The sequence below is a fragment of the Bidens hawaiensis genome, unplaced genomic scaffold (assembly GCF_021521415.1).
Source record: "Bidens hawaiensis isolate Kalapana, Puna unplaced genomic scaffold, B.hawaiensis_p1.1 tig00048139_1, whole genome shotgun sequence".
In the NCBI taxonomy this organism is placed as follows: Eukaryota; Viridiplantae; Streptophyta; class Magnoliopsida; order Asterales; family Asteraceae; genus Bidens; species Bidens hawaiensis.
The window spans coordinates 38506-52315 of NW_027498612.1; the positions used below are offsets into that span (position 1 = coordinate 38506).

Sequence of the window (13810 nt, forward strand, 5' to 3'; positions counted from 1 at the left end):
ACATCATGGCGGCTGTGTAGCCCACTAGGGCACTAGATTAAGGATTTTATGCCTCCATTTTGATTCCTTTGCATATATTATCACCTGACATGAAAATCTTTTTCTTTGTTGTTTATATGTTTTTCTTGTTTATCAATATGGGTGCCAATTTAAGTATGTATTGATAAAATGGTATAAAATTGATGAAAAAGCCGGAAAATAATGTTTTTGCTTGAGGTCTTGAAATGGATTGAGGTGCATTTGAGCAAAGCTTATTCGTAAGAGCAGCGTAATGGTAAGCGTTTGAGTTGACAATACGCAGCGCTCAAGTTTTTCGATAGCCAAGAAAAAGTGGACTAGACGTTCTTTCGTCTGCTGACCGCCGAAGCGACTATGGATGGTCTAGGGGTTGTTTATTCATTTTGCAACTTGGGTCAATCTATGCAAGTCAACCCAACCCAACCCAACCCAACCCAACCCAACCCATTACCTTGCCCATTGTGCTCTAACAATTCAATATATATCTATAATATATATAAAAGAAAACCCAAAATCCTATGTGTCGCGATGTGATCACTTTTCTTTTTTCATGAAAGCCACCAGATTTCTTAATTTTTAAATGGAGGTCTCATTGATTTAACCCAAATTCATGGGTATGGGTCTCACCAAACCCAGATAGCTCTTAAACGGGTTATACATCTCATTAAATTAAAAAATAATCTCATCAAATATTTGATATGAAAATCCTATAAAATAGGAATATACTAAAAATTAATATCCTATTTTATTTTAAAAAAAGATATTATTTATAATTAAGAAACAATTTTATAATAAATAAAATAAACGGGTAATGGGTATCACCAAACCCAGATAGCTTTTAAACCGGATTATAACATATCATTTATTTGTAAACCATTTCATCTCAAACCTCCCCAGACCCTACTTATAGCTTTGCTATTGGTGGGATTGTTACTGGATATGATTGATTGATTGATTGATTGATTTCATCTTAAACCTCAAGTATATTAATTATTAATTTTCTTACAATAAATAAAATTAAAATCCAAATATAAATATATAAATATTAAAAACGAATAATGTAAAACAACTCCCGTAATACGGGGGATAAAATCTAGTATATATATATATTAATAAGATAATTCTCTTTAGTTTCCTTCCTATACCGTCATCAAATTGACAAAGGGAGATCAAGATAAAAAAGAATAGCAAAAAAATTAGAAGTGTAGCTTTACAACTACCGTTTTATTCATTCGTATTTTGTTATAGTTTGGTGATCACTATGTACCATTATTTTAGTAAGAAGTTTGTGAGGGGATCACCATCACTTGTTTGGTGAATTGTGTTAGATGTGATCACTACCTCTTGAGATTAATGAAACATTGACAATGATTACTATCTTGAACAAGTGAAGCATTTATAAAGCTGATCACTACCTTTATACTAGTGAAATGTTTGGGACACGTATGATCTCTTCCTTTATGGTGAAACAACAAAGAAGAAACTCTGGATTGGAGAGCTGGGGAGATGACGTAGAGTTGTGGGTTTGTTAACATCCACAAAACTTTATAAATCAGCTTTGTTTGTCTAACCCTTAACTCTTTTACATTGTTGTATATCTGACTTTTCAATTTCTAAGAAGATTTAATCAAACAAAATTACTATTTTAATCGGTTAGTTGCGGGTGGAATCAAACTAAACATGGTGCTTTTAATAATTCATGGAATCACCTAGCAAGAAGAAATATGGTCGCTTTTATTGGAATTACGGTGGTGCAATTCCTGGAGTTCTTGCGGAACTGGGCAGGTGTACCAACACCATAATGGACACGAACAAGAGGAATTGACCAAGTAACAGAAAATTTTGCGTGAATGTATATTTTTGTTTATACAGACAACTTTTAGTTCAAAGACATTAAGTTCTATTGACAACTACTAAACTTAAAAGGAAATGTTCAAAGGATGACACTACCTATCATATGCTAGACACGATTATTTAAATTGATTCACGGTATTGATGTGTTATGTTCAGTCTCCATTTGGGGGGGGGGGGGGGGGGGGGGGTTGGATTTTGGGAAAAAAGATACTGAAAATGTAACTTTGGGCACATACATTAATAATTTTTTGTTATGATTAATACTATTATTTTATATATTTGTGTTCTATGTCAGAGCTTCATAACTAACTAAACTGTGTTAAAAATGGAGCTAGAATGAGAAAAATGTAGTTACTTAGGTTGTATGTTTGACATACACAATTATGAAAAATGAAGCAAAACGGAAAGAGAGAAAAAATGAGGACTTGTCTCACACACGAGGTGTAGAGAAATTTAAGGTTATTTATAAGGAGGACCATCCCTTAATTAACAACCAAAGTAACTACATTATTCAATTATTTAACTAAAGCTCTAATACATTATCTTTGTATCTTAAACGGGTGTACAATGTATCATACCTTATTGATGGACTCAATTTCATATTTAACTAAAATTAACTATAATATACTTTGAAAACAAACAAAAAATACATTTCCTTACCATTTATGCTTTGGAGATAATACATAATGTCATGAAAAGTAAGTAGCTATCGGTATAATTCAAAGAGGAAGTCACCATAGTCATAACTTTCGATAATATCATCAAACTCAAAGTCGTATGTACTACATGTAGACGAAAACAGTGGTGGCACTACCATGTTCTCACAATTAAATCCATGTGACATCATCAACATAGGTTCCAATGGAACATGTGAGAGTCCCACAATCGAATCCCATGGAGTATGATGATCCAGTGAGAATACTTGTTCCTGCTTTAAACTTAAAGAAGGAAAATCATTCTTATGTACGCCTTTCATTGATTGGAAACAACTGTCAAACTTATGGTTCTCCATAAGCGTATTTGTTTCAAAGTTAATAAGGATTGAGCTATCCTTAGGGTTTGGAGCTTCAAAAATGACTTGGGTAGCACTTTGTAAATTATTGCAAGTATGGAAGCCATCGTATGTGATCATGTACTTAGATGGCTTGTCATTGGTCTTCTGGACTTGTTTGGTTGCTTGGCACCCTTGTTCAAGTTTATGACTGCATCTATAATAGTTCCTGTGCAACGCAGAAAACATATTTCTTATGTGTAACGGTAAAAAATAATAAATTCGAATGTGGTTGAGTCTTTGATAGATTTTAGTTTGAAAAAAAGAACACGATAGCACTTGCTATAATATTCAAGTCAAATCCTTGTGTACTACCTTTGATGCTTTGAGTTGAGAATCGTTTTTTGACCATACTTTCTCCAAGCATATCCATCATCAATCAAAGTAGAAACAACTTTTGTAATCGTTGAAGCATTTTTTCTGCAATCAAAAAGTAATCATTACCAACTCTGTGTGTGTAATATGCATATGGCATGTTTATATATATATATTATGGTTGGCAGCTGTTTAATTGACGAAAAAAATACAAAATCATATGTAACTTAGTTCAATACCATCAACATCACATCATATACATGTATTTTAAGATGGTATGATCAATTTATGCTAGTTAAAATATTATGCAGAATAAATCGTACCTTCTTTTATAACATCCTCTTTTTGTTTTTGCAGGTTTCATAGTCTTGACGTTTGTATCAAAAACTTGTGACCTGTGATCCTCAAAGTGGTTTGAAGATCTAACATCATTAGTTGGAACATGAAGAATCTCGTCGAGGTAAGTAGAGCTCAAGATGGAATGGGTGTGATTAGACATCCCTGAGATCTGTATCACCGTATTGTTCACTAGTTTGGTATCAGATTCAATTTTTTTCTGCGGATAGAACATTTCTAGAGGCTTATTGGCTAAAGCTTTTGGAATGCTTTGATGCTATTGCTTGGTAATCTTTTCGGCTATATGCTATTAATTGGTTGTGTGTGATCTATATAGCACACCTTTATCGATAATATAGCAAAATATGATGTGCATTATTTGTTTAAAAAAAGAAAATGTGTGTTTAATTATTTCTATTTTTTGAAACAGGCTAGTGGCAAAGAAATTCTAAACAAATTAGGAGAGTAAGATCCACGATCACACGCTAAACTAGTTTAATTAAGATAGGTGAAGACTAGTATGCTTTTACACGAGCATAGGTGCGAGTGGATAAAAGTTAGTGACGTCAAGCTGATGTTTTTTTATGACGCAACCAACCATTTGAAAGATGAAAATTTATGTATAATCTAATAAATATATATTTATCTTGGTTTATATTTAATTTTTCTAGATGGATTAAAAGATTGATATTGTGATAGTATCTTTAAATGAAAATTGATGTTATATTTAATTTTTCTAGAGGGATGAAGTTTCTCGTTCAGAAAAAAGAAAAAAAAAAGGATTAATATTTGTACTACAAAAGTTCCAAATCTTAGTTAAATGAAAGAACCATAAATTATCCATCGTTTAAAAGATGATTAATGGGTCTCCCTAACCTTATAGCTTCAACTGAAACACCCCGAGGCATCCCTTTTCATTTCCAGTAATCTTCTGATTCAGAAAACTTAAATTCTCAAATATGCAAAAGCATTCAGCTCCGCAACCACTCTCCCTCGACGGGATTCACTTTTCCAACTCCACATATGTCGAACACCCGAAGCCACGTCGTCTTCTATGACCGGCCACTATTCCTATTTATGGTGCAATCATAAATGGATTTTTGTTCCGAACACAACTATGGTTTGTTCAGTGTGAGCATAATGCGTTTACAAAATGAATTTTGCATCTATGAAGCGCCCCACATAACGCAACTAAGAAAAATTGGTAAAACATAATTTAACAAAGAATAGATGAAAACTTTTATTAATGTTATTATTATTTTTTGTATTTGTTTATTCTGGCTTTACTAATGTTTGGAGATCTAGTGGTAAACCCTGCTGAATTAACAAGGCCTTATAGTCTATCCTTGTGTCCTTAGACAAGTTTGTCATAGTTTAATTATATTGAGCTAGTTACACCATATATAAAATAATGTTTGTTACAGTTAAAATTAAGATAAAGAAAAAAACGAAGAAGAGTAAAACTTCGTTACATTCATCAGTATATAAACAAGAAGATGTGGTTAATACTTATATACAACATATATTAACTGGCTATGAATATCAAAAGGTTTTTAGCCTGGTGGTACTAAGGTGTCGGGAAGAGGTGTTTCTCCCTAAATGATGGGTTTAAGTTGGTGTTTGGGATTGCTTATTTTAGCCTACTTATAACTTATTAACTTATTGAAAAGTAATAAAGTTTTGGGCTTGCTTTTGGTGTGAGAGTGATAAGTTAATAAGTTACATTTTTGTAACTAATTAATTTATTGAAAAGTTATAAGGAGTTTTCATAAGGAATCTCAAAACACCCCCTAAGTTTCATGATTAACATAAATGTGTGGTTTTAAGAGTAGTACTCCGTATTAGATAGTGTATGATGTCATTGGTCTCTGCTTCAATAACATGTGGGTGATGGTAAGATTTGGGACATTCAAGGTCTTATTGGAGTTTTCTCATAATGGTAAGTTTGCTCATTGATGGTGTTCTTGTGTAAGACTGTAAGAGAGGCTTAGAGCCTTAAAGTATCAAAATCAGTATAAATTGTTGATATTCCGTGTCTAAGCTTAGATATATATTATAGTTTTAAACTCATTTCATTTCACAACATTGAAAATGTCACATAACAATTATCCATAAAATAACCATAATCAAGATATCACAAAATATGGCAAATTTGATATTGTTCATTTTTACTAATATCCTAAGGTCTTTGATGTCGTTTTCTTCACAATCATAAATCAACCAAGATGCAAACCTGCAACATTTCATAAAATAAAGTTTGTCAACACAAAGGTTGGTGCGTAATTCATAAGTTTAATCATATTAGTATATAATAAAAATAGCCACAAAACTTGCATACGAAACGATAAATAAAAGTGGTAATTTGGATAAATAGATATCGCTAAACACATTAGCGACACCTAGCTATAAGGGGATGCCAAATAGTCTAGAATTTTATAGTTATCGTTAATTGCATTACGTTAACGACACCTTGCTATAAGGGATGCTAAATAGTCTAGGATTTTATAGTTCCACCAACCAAAAGCGATAAACACATAGGCATATAAGCATAGAACACCAAATCGAGCAATTATTTAGGTAAAGTATACAACTACGTTTGTGGTTTAAGATTCAAATATAAAGCATTTTGTTGAATAAGTATGAAATGTCACCTCCAAAATAAAAGATGGAAAATGGGGTATGAAGTATATACCTTCAAGTAGTAAACTTGAAAGATGATAATTTGGAGATTTGTCGGAACGAAGAGTTTAACGCACAATGCCTAAAAAGAAAAGAAGTTTTGAATTTAGAAAGGTTGTCTTGAAGGTCTTTAAACAAAATAAATGTTGAGAAATGTAAATAATTAAAGTTTAAGGTTAAAAATGTAACTATTTAAGAATTTATAATAATAACCCTTTAAAAATGTAAGTTTGCTCGAAACCGGGTTAAAGTATCTAACCTTAATATTTACTCAACCTATGTTAAGTAATAAGGTGGGTAAAATGCAAGAATGAAAATCCCTTTGGAATAAAGATACTAAAACGGTTTTTTTTATCGAGTGTTCGGGTTGTCGGTTCGGGTCATGATAATTGTTCAAACCCAAAGTCAACTTTCCAAAATATTGAATGTTATGAGATAACTCAATTAAATTTAATAAGACTTAACCAAGTATGTAGTTCCATTGTTTTAGAACTAACAACGCACGTTAAGCGAGTGTTCGGTTTTGTCGGTCCAAACTTTGTTATGAGATCAAGTTGGATCCAACATTTCCAAGTACTTCAGAAAATATTTAAAAATCAATTTGTAACTATTTTTAAAGAAATATACAAGTCTTGATGGCTAAAAAAAACACACTTGTGTGTCTTAAGCAAGTAAGAATCGGTTTGGTTCGGTTTCCATCTCACAACAAGTTCATAGATGGTTTCCACATGTTCAAACACTAAAGAACTTGTATAATAATGTACAAATAAAAATACTTTAAGTTTTACAACCAAAAGTTAACAATAAAGTCTTTAAACAAAAGTTCGGTTTTCGGTTCGGATCGTGTTTCGGGTTAAGACCGAGGTAAAATTCTACAAACCCATAACCATAGAATTTGTAAAAATGATTTTAGAAACTTAGATCTAACAATAAGTATGTTTAAACAATTATTTAACAAAACTAGTAACAAAGTTTGGTTTACGGTTTAGAGCTATTCACGGTTAAACCGAAGCATAGACTCTTAAAAACCCATAACCATGGAACTTGTAAACATGACCAACAAACTAAAATAAGCCAGATTAATATGTATGAACAAGTTATGTAGATGTATATATATCAAGGACACGAAGTCCTCCATGAAGCCTTGCCTTATGAGGTCCAAAACCTCACCGACCAGAATCGGAGAAGTAACTACCAAAGGTAAACAAGGGGTGTATATTGTATATATGTTGCACACCATAAACAAGTATTAATAAGGCTACATAAACTAATTAAGATGAAAGACTAAAATCTTCAAGAACACTTAAGAAGATAACATTGAATCTTTGATGTTTGAGAGAGTTTTTTTTTTTTTTTTTTTGGAGTTGTAGCAAGGGAAAATGAAGAGGAAATGTGGTGTATATATAGGGTAATGTTAGTGGTCAAATATGGGTGTGAGACACAATAGTTTTCATGCAAAATGGATCAAGACAAAAACACAAAACAACAAAAAATTAATAATAATAAATAATAAATAAAAATAAAAATAGGATGTTTTCAAGACCCAACAAGTGTGAAACAATATTGTAACATAAATCCATCATTTTGATTATAACATAAGCTTCGGTTTACAAATCGGGTCGGTTTACATAATAAACAAATACAAAAATGAATACAAATAAGACACGAAATTGACGAATGTCACATATCTATCATATGGTTGTAGGTTGTTGAATTAGTTAAATATAAGTTCATGAGAATACAATTTTATATCTTAATCAATCTATGCACCTTACATCGTATACACACATTTTAAGATACCATTATGCATTTATCTAGTTAAAACGGTGAAATTAGAGCATACCTTCTAATGTAACATCTTCTTTTTGTTTTTTGGGATTTCATATTCTTGTTGTTTTCAGCAAAATCTTTTGTCTTCTGATCATTCCAACTGCTTTGAGATCTCACATCATTAGTTGGATAATGAGGAATCTCATTGGGGTCAGAAGATTGCAAGATCGAAAGGGTGTTATCAAACATCCCCAAGATCTGTAACGTTACATCATTGACTAATTTGAGATCAGATTCTATTTTTTCCGGTCGACCGATCATTTCCCCAAGCTTATTCCTTAAGTTTTGACCTTTTGTAAGCTCATTAATGGCTTTGATCCTATTGGTTTGTAAACTTTCCGGCCAAGAGGTAGACTCCATACGATATTTGGTTTTGTGAGATCTAATTGCAAGTTAGCGCACCCATCAATGATATAGGAAAAAGTAAACATATATTTCCATTTTTAAACATTAATTAATGTATTTTTAAACAATCTAGAGACAATAATTCTAAAAAAGAATTGGAGCGTGAGTTCCACGGCCACGCGCTAAATTAATGTTATCCATATAGATTAAGATTAATACTAGTGTTTTTGTTACATGTGTATACATGCGAGTGGTTTAAAATTAGTGACGTCAAATCCATTTTTCTTATGACGTATGAATGAGTAAAATGACGACAGTAACCATGAATTGTTTTCATATGTGCTTAAACAAACGGTTTGTTTTAAGGGACAAAACCGTCTACCGAACAAATTCTCGAGAGGTAACAAAATAATATTATCATATTCAATTAAATAAAAGATTAATAACATAATGTCGTTTTTTTAAACACTACCGAATAAAGATCGGCCAACCCTGGGTAACTCAATAGCAAAAGACGATCTTATACGTTTATGATCGCAAATTGCAATAGATGGCTAGCCCTCGCCTCTTGTTCCATGGAAAACCCGTCACCCGTAAGTCTACCACAGTAAAACCCAGTTGGGATCGGATTCAAACTTAAGACTTTACGATTTCGATCTAATATCTTCAATTCCCTTCCCGTATCAGTTGAACTAAAGTTCATTAGTAATAACATATGCCATAAGAAATGTATCTAAAGCATCTTTATTTTATTTATATCTAGGGTGAAATTTCGTTTTTGTTTTATAACCTCTTAAAACTACGTGATTACACATTTCTTTTCCTTGAACTTTTCTTTTGATTAGCATTTTACTTATTCATTTAAAAATTATGTATATATGAACTTTAACTAATATATTTTCTCTAATATTACCCCGAATTTGGAACATGAGAAAGTCGAATGTTCATACCGGAGTGAAACCTTAACAATAAATATATAAGAAACATACCATGTCGAAAGAAGTGTGAACCCTATAAACGAATCTGAACATTAAGGAAGTTATGTGACGACTAACGACGACGGCAGATATAGGCCAGTAGTGGTAGCGTAAATAACACAAAGACATGAATGTTATAAGCCGTGATGACGACATATCTAAGGCCATAGATTCGATAAAAAGAGGCCGGACAACATATTATGACGACATGAGCTACGGCTATGATGATAAAAGAAAATTAAATACCCAACAAATAGACATATATAAATATATAATATAATAAAGTCTACCAGAGGGCAAGGTAAAGAAAGAAAAGAACATAATGCATAAGAATAATGCAAAGTTCTAAAAAGCACCAAGTGCATAAGAATAATGAAAAGCTTGCAGAGTTATGATAGCAGAAGCCCCTTTATTGAGACACGTTCATTTCAGAACCAATATTTGTTGACGTTGCATAAAAACACTTGTAAAACGCTTAAAAAGGTAAGGAAGAAAAAGTACTTTATCCCATGCATGCGTTCTTTCTTTGATTTATTTTTATCTCTTATTTTTTTAATTAAAAGTACACACATGCATAGTGTAATAGTGTATGGAACCATGATGAGCGGTAGGACATTGTTCCGACCCTCTCTTCACATGCATGCGTCGGTGATGTTTGGTGGTTTGACAACTTTTTATCAGGTGATTACATATTCATTAATGTACTAGAAGTATAATAAAAAGTGTAAGTGATTAAGGATTACTAAAACGTAGGTTGAGTGAGGAAGGTGAATGATAAAAGATGTGCGTCGATACACGTCAAGATGAAAGTATATGATAATGAATTATTTGAAAAGAATCTTTCTCATGGCAAATCTCTCTAAATCTCTCGATCTTTACCTCATCAGATTTTCTCATATATATTACACACGTCACATGACAAGCACATACTTTTCTATGAAACATTTTACTTATAAGTTACAATCGATTGTTTGTGTTTCTCAAATTTTGGACGTCGGCCACTTTTTATAACTTATTAGCATGCTCTAGTTTCACCCACGGCTTACCTTTTGAGCTTTTCTCATCATCCAGCTGTTGTCAACTAAAATAATTAATCTCCTTTTAATATTTCGGCAAATTGGAAATAAATAATCTCAACTTTTATGTATTGGCCGATAATAATCCCAACATTAAAAATCACTACCAACGGTCCCAACTTTCAACTATTTTGTCTCAAAAGTTCTCCGTTAAAAAACACTTAACGCGTTTCGCAAGTTTCAAACCGATTTTTAGGGCTTTTGATCGGAAGAACGATACGATTCGACTGATATAAAAACTTATATCAAAACGGTGATTCAGATGACTTGATTTTGTTAATTGGAAATTCAAACACCCGAATTGGAACATTGTTTCGTCGCTTAGATAACAGTTTCGAGATAAGTTTTACATCGGTTGAATCGTATCGTTCTTCCGATCATAATCTCTAAAACATCGGTTTCAAACTTGGGAAATAACATAACGGCGTTAAGTGTTTTTTAACGGAGGACCATTGAGACAAAAATAGTTGAAAGTTGGGACCGCTGGTAGTATTTTTAAAGTTGGGATTATTATCGGCCAATACACAAAAGTTGAGATTATTTATTTCCAATTTGCCTATTATTTCATACAACCAGTAGCGAAGCTTGAACGATAGTTGAAAGCGCATGGAAGCGGTAGGCACCCAGACCATAAGGAAGCTTCGCCCTTGCATTAGCATACAACTCGACAATTTAGTTTTCGAAAAAATAGTGATTTTCACACGTTTCTTGGAGCCTTTTCACACAATGGGAAAGTTGAACATATTCAAATGAGCACTTTTGGAGCTACCCCATGTCTTTTACTGCCAATCTCTCTATAATATGTCTTTTTTTCTTAAATTATATATTTATGGAAACAAGTATAGTACGGAATATTACTTATATATTTCTATTTGTACTGTAGTCCTCTAGGAACTCAAGACAACCAACATTTTAAATACTTTTGGAAAACATTATCAGGTTTATTACTTATATAATTCCAATTCAAGGAAACTCTACGAACTAAACATCTAAGAAAAACATTATCATCATAATACTAGATTGGATTTCGACAAAGAAAGAAATAAGTAGTTTTAATGTCCAAAAGGAAGTTGACGCATGTTCGAATCAATCAAAAACATATAACCAAATAAAGTGTGATATGCCAAAAGGATACCAGCACGTTTTTTACATCAATTGAAACCATAAAAACAAATACCATCGCCGATGTTGGTATTTGTTCGATTCTCATTAGATTATACCAGAATGTTGAGAAAAAAAAATAAACAATAAAACAAAAATACGTATTTAGCTTTTTTTTTTAATTAATAACTAAAAACTTTGTAGCTAAACTTAAAATTACAAAAACTTTATGGTCAATTTATAGAAAATGAAAACAATACTTATTTAATTAAAAAAAACTTTGAAAATAAAATTTAAAACATATAAATTTTGTGATGAATTTAAAAATTAAAATGAATATACTACTTTAAATTTAAAAACCTTTGTGATTAACTTCAAAACATAATTTTTTTCTTTTCAATTCAAAATAGATAAAGTTTGTCATTCTCACTTTGATGAGATAACAAGGAGGTTAAGGTGTGTGAAATAGAAAATAGATGGTACAATTCTTGTAAAAATGTATAAAACTTAGTCGGTTAAAAAAATAAATAAATAAAAAACTTTACAATAACATAAATCACCCTACATTCCTACACCTATATGGCTATATTACATTAGAAATCTGGACCAACTAAGTATCTTTTATACATGACAAAAAATTCCGCCACCTATTTATTCTTTTGGATAAGACAAAAGGAAAATGACATAATGAGTAAGTCAATGGTCCCTTTCAATAACCTTCTCCCGTTTGTTATTCATGAACCTAGTAAAGAATAAATGGCCCCAAAAGTTATTTTTAAACCCCATCTTTTTGATTAATTCATGAGTTGAAAACAGGATATAGTCATTTTAAAACCATGAAATGAAGAACTAAACTTATGTATTTGATATCCGTTGTCAAATCATTACACCTTTGTTAAAATAGAAATAAGAATAGAGTTGAGTCTTGTCATGGAAATTCTTCGTAAAATCGACTTGTATCAAACTTCTAATCAAAAGCTCTAAAATATCAGTTCGTTATGGTTTTATTAATATTATTATTATGGAGGTCCAATGAAAACAAACAATGTGAAAATGAAACGGACGACAACAATTTTCTAAGCTTGGAATCTGGGATTATTATCGCCAAACTTAAGGAGATGGGATTAATAAAATCTATTTTTCTTATGTAGAATAGGCCAACTCTTACTATATATAATGGAATTGTATCAATAACAAATCGAATAACCCAATACCATCTTATACATAATAGATTGCATCATAATGTATTAAACTTAATTATGTTTAGTTATATGAAACACGCTAATATATTTATTTTTATATGAAATTTTAATTGTTTTATGAGGTGATATTCTAATAGTTATGATATTGCAAGTTGGCATGGAGGGGACATCAAACTCGAAAGAAACCATAGGATTAATTGTTGCATATATTTGACCACCTTATTCCAAAGTGATGATAGCTACATTATTAACTAGTAATTAGATAATGAATCTTTGTTTATTGTTCATAAACACACGTGAGAGAAAAAATTATCAACTTGCAACTTTTTAAAAAATATTTCAAATGTTCGGTAGTCTTAATAATGCTTAAGCTTTATATGATTTTTATAGTGGTTCGTTAGTCTATTAATGATTTCATTAAGGCGTTACCTCTGAATCAGCCAATATTAAGTGTATGCGGTTCACTAAAGTAATGCATTTGATTCAATTATTAAATCTTTTATCTATTAAGCTTCAAAATAATGTTGAATGAAAGTTTTACCCCATTGTCTTTTCACATGTGTCCATGACCTTAAATCTGTTGCACACACCACCTCATCGACCCACCATCACCTCCTCCGCCACCAATCACCACCACACCCGGCATTCTCAATATTGACTCAACACTTACTAACTCAGAGCCTTTAAACCATTTAGACCTATTACTTATTTAACATTTATTGATGTAGAGTTTGCCAAACAGCCCCTAAGTTATTAAAATGGGTATTAACTAATAAGATAATAAATTGTTAGCAATTACTGATTCAGGCCTATTAAATTGTTCTTTTTTAATGGCTTTTTTTTCATTAGATACAGGATTTTAACCCTCACTATTTAAAAAGGCAAATCTTATTTAACTCCATAATACTACTAGATTAAAAGCCCTTTGATTAACAAATGAGCATGAGATCCATCATAATCATGGTAAAATGTAACAACCTTCTTCCATTTGTTAGATTTTAAAGAACCGAGTGAAGAATAAATTTT

General features: G+C 31.5%; 1 protein-coding gene across 1 annotated transcript; it reads right to left on the bottom strand.

Moving 5' to 3' along the window:
- Nucleotides 1-2578: 2578 nt before the first annotated feature.
- LOC143597349 (putative WRKY transcription factor 70) lies at nucleotides 2579-8455 on the bottom strand. Its single transcript, XM_077075869.1, has 3 exons — nucleotides 8097-8455; nucleotides 3239-3343; nucleotides 2579-3092 (listed from the first exon to the last, which is right to left on the bottom strand). The coding sequence occupies exons 1-3, from the start codon at nucleotides 8441-8443 to the stop codon at nucleotides 2579-2581; spliced, it is 966 nt and encodes a 321-aa protein (XP_076931984.1). The 5' UTR covers nucleotides 8444-8455.
- Between the last annotated feature and the right edge of the window lie 5355 nt (nucleotides 8456-13810).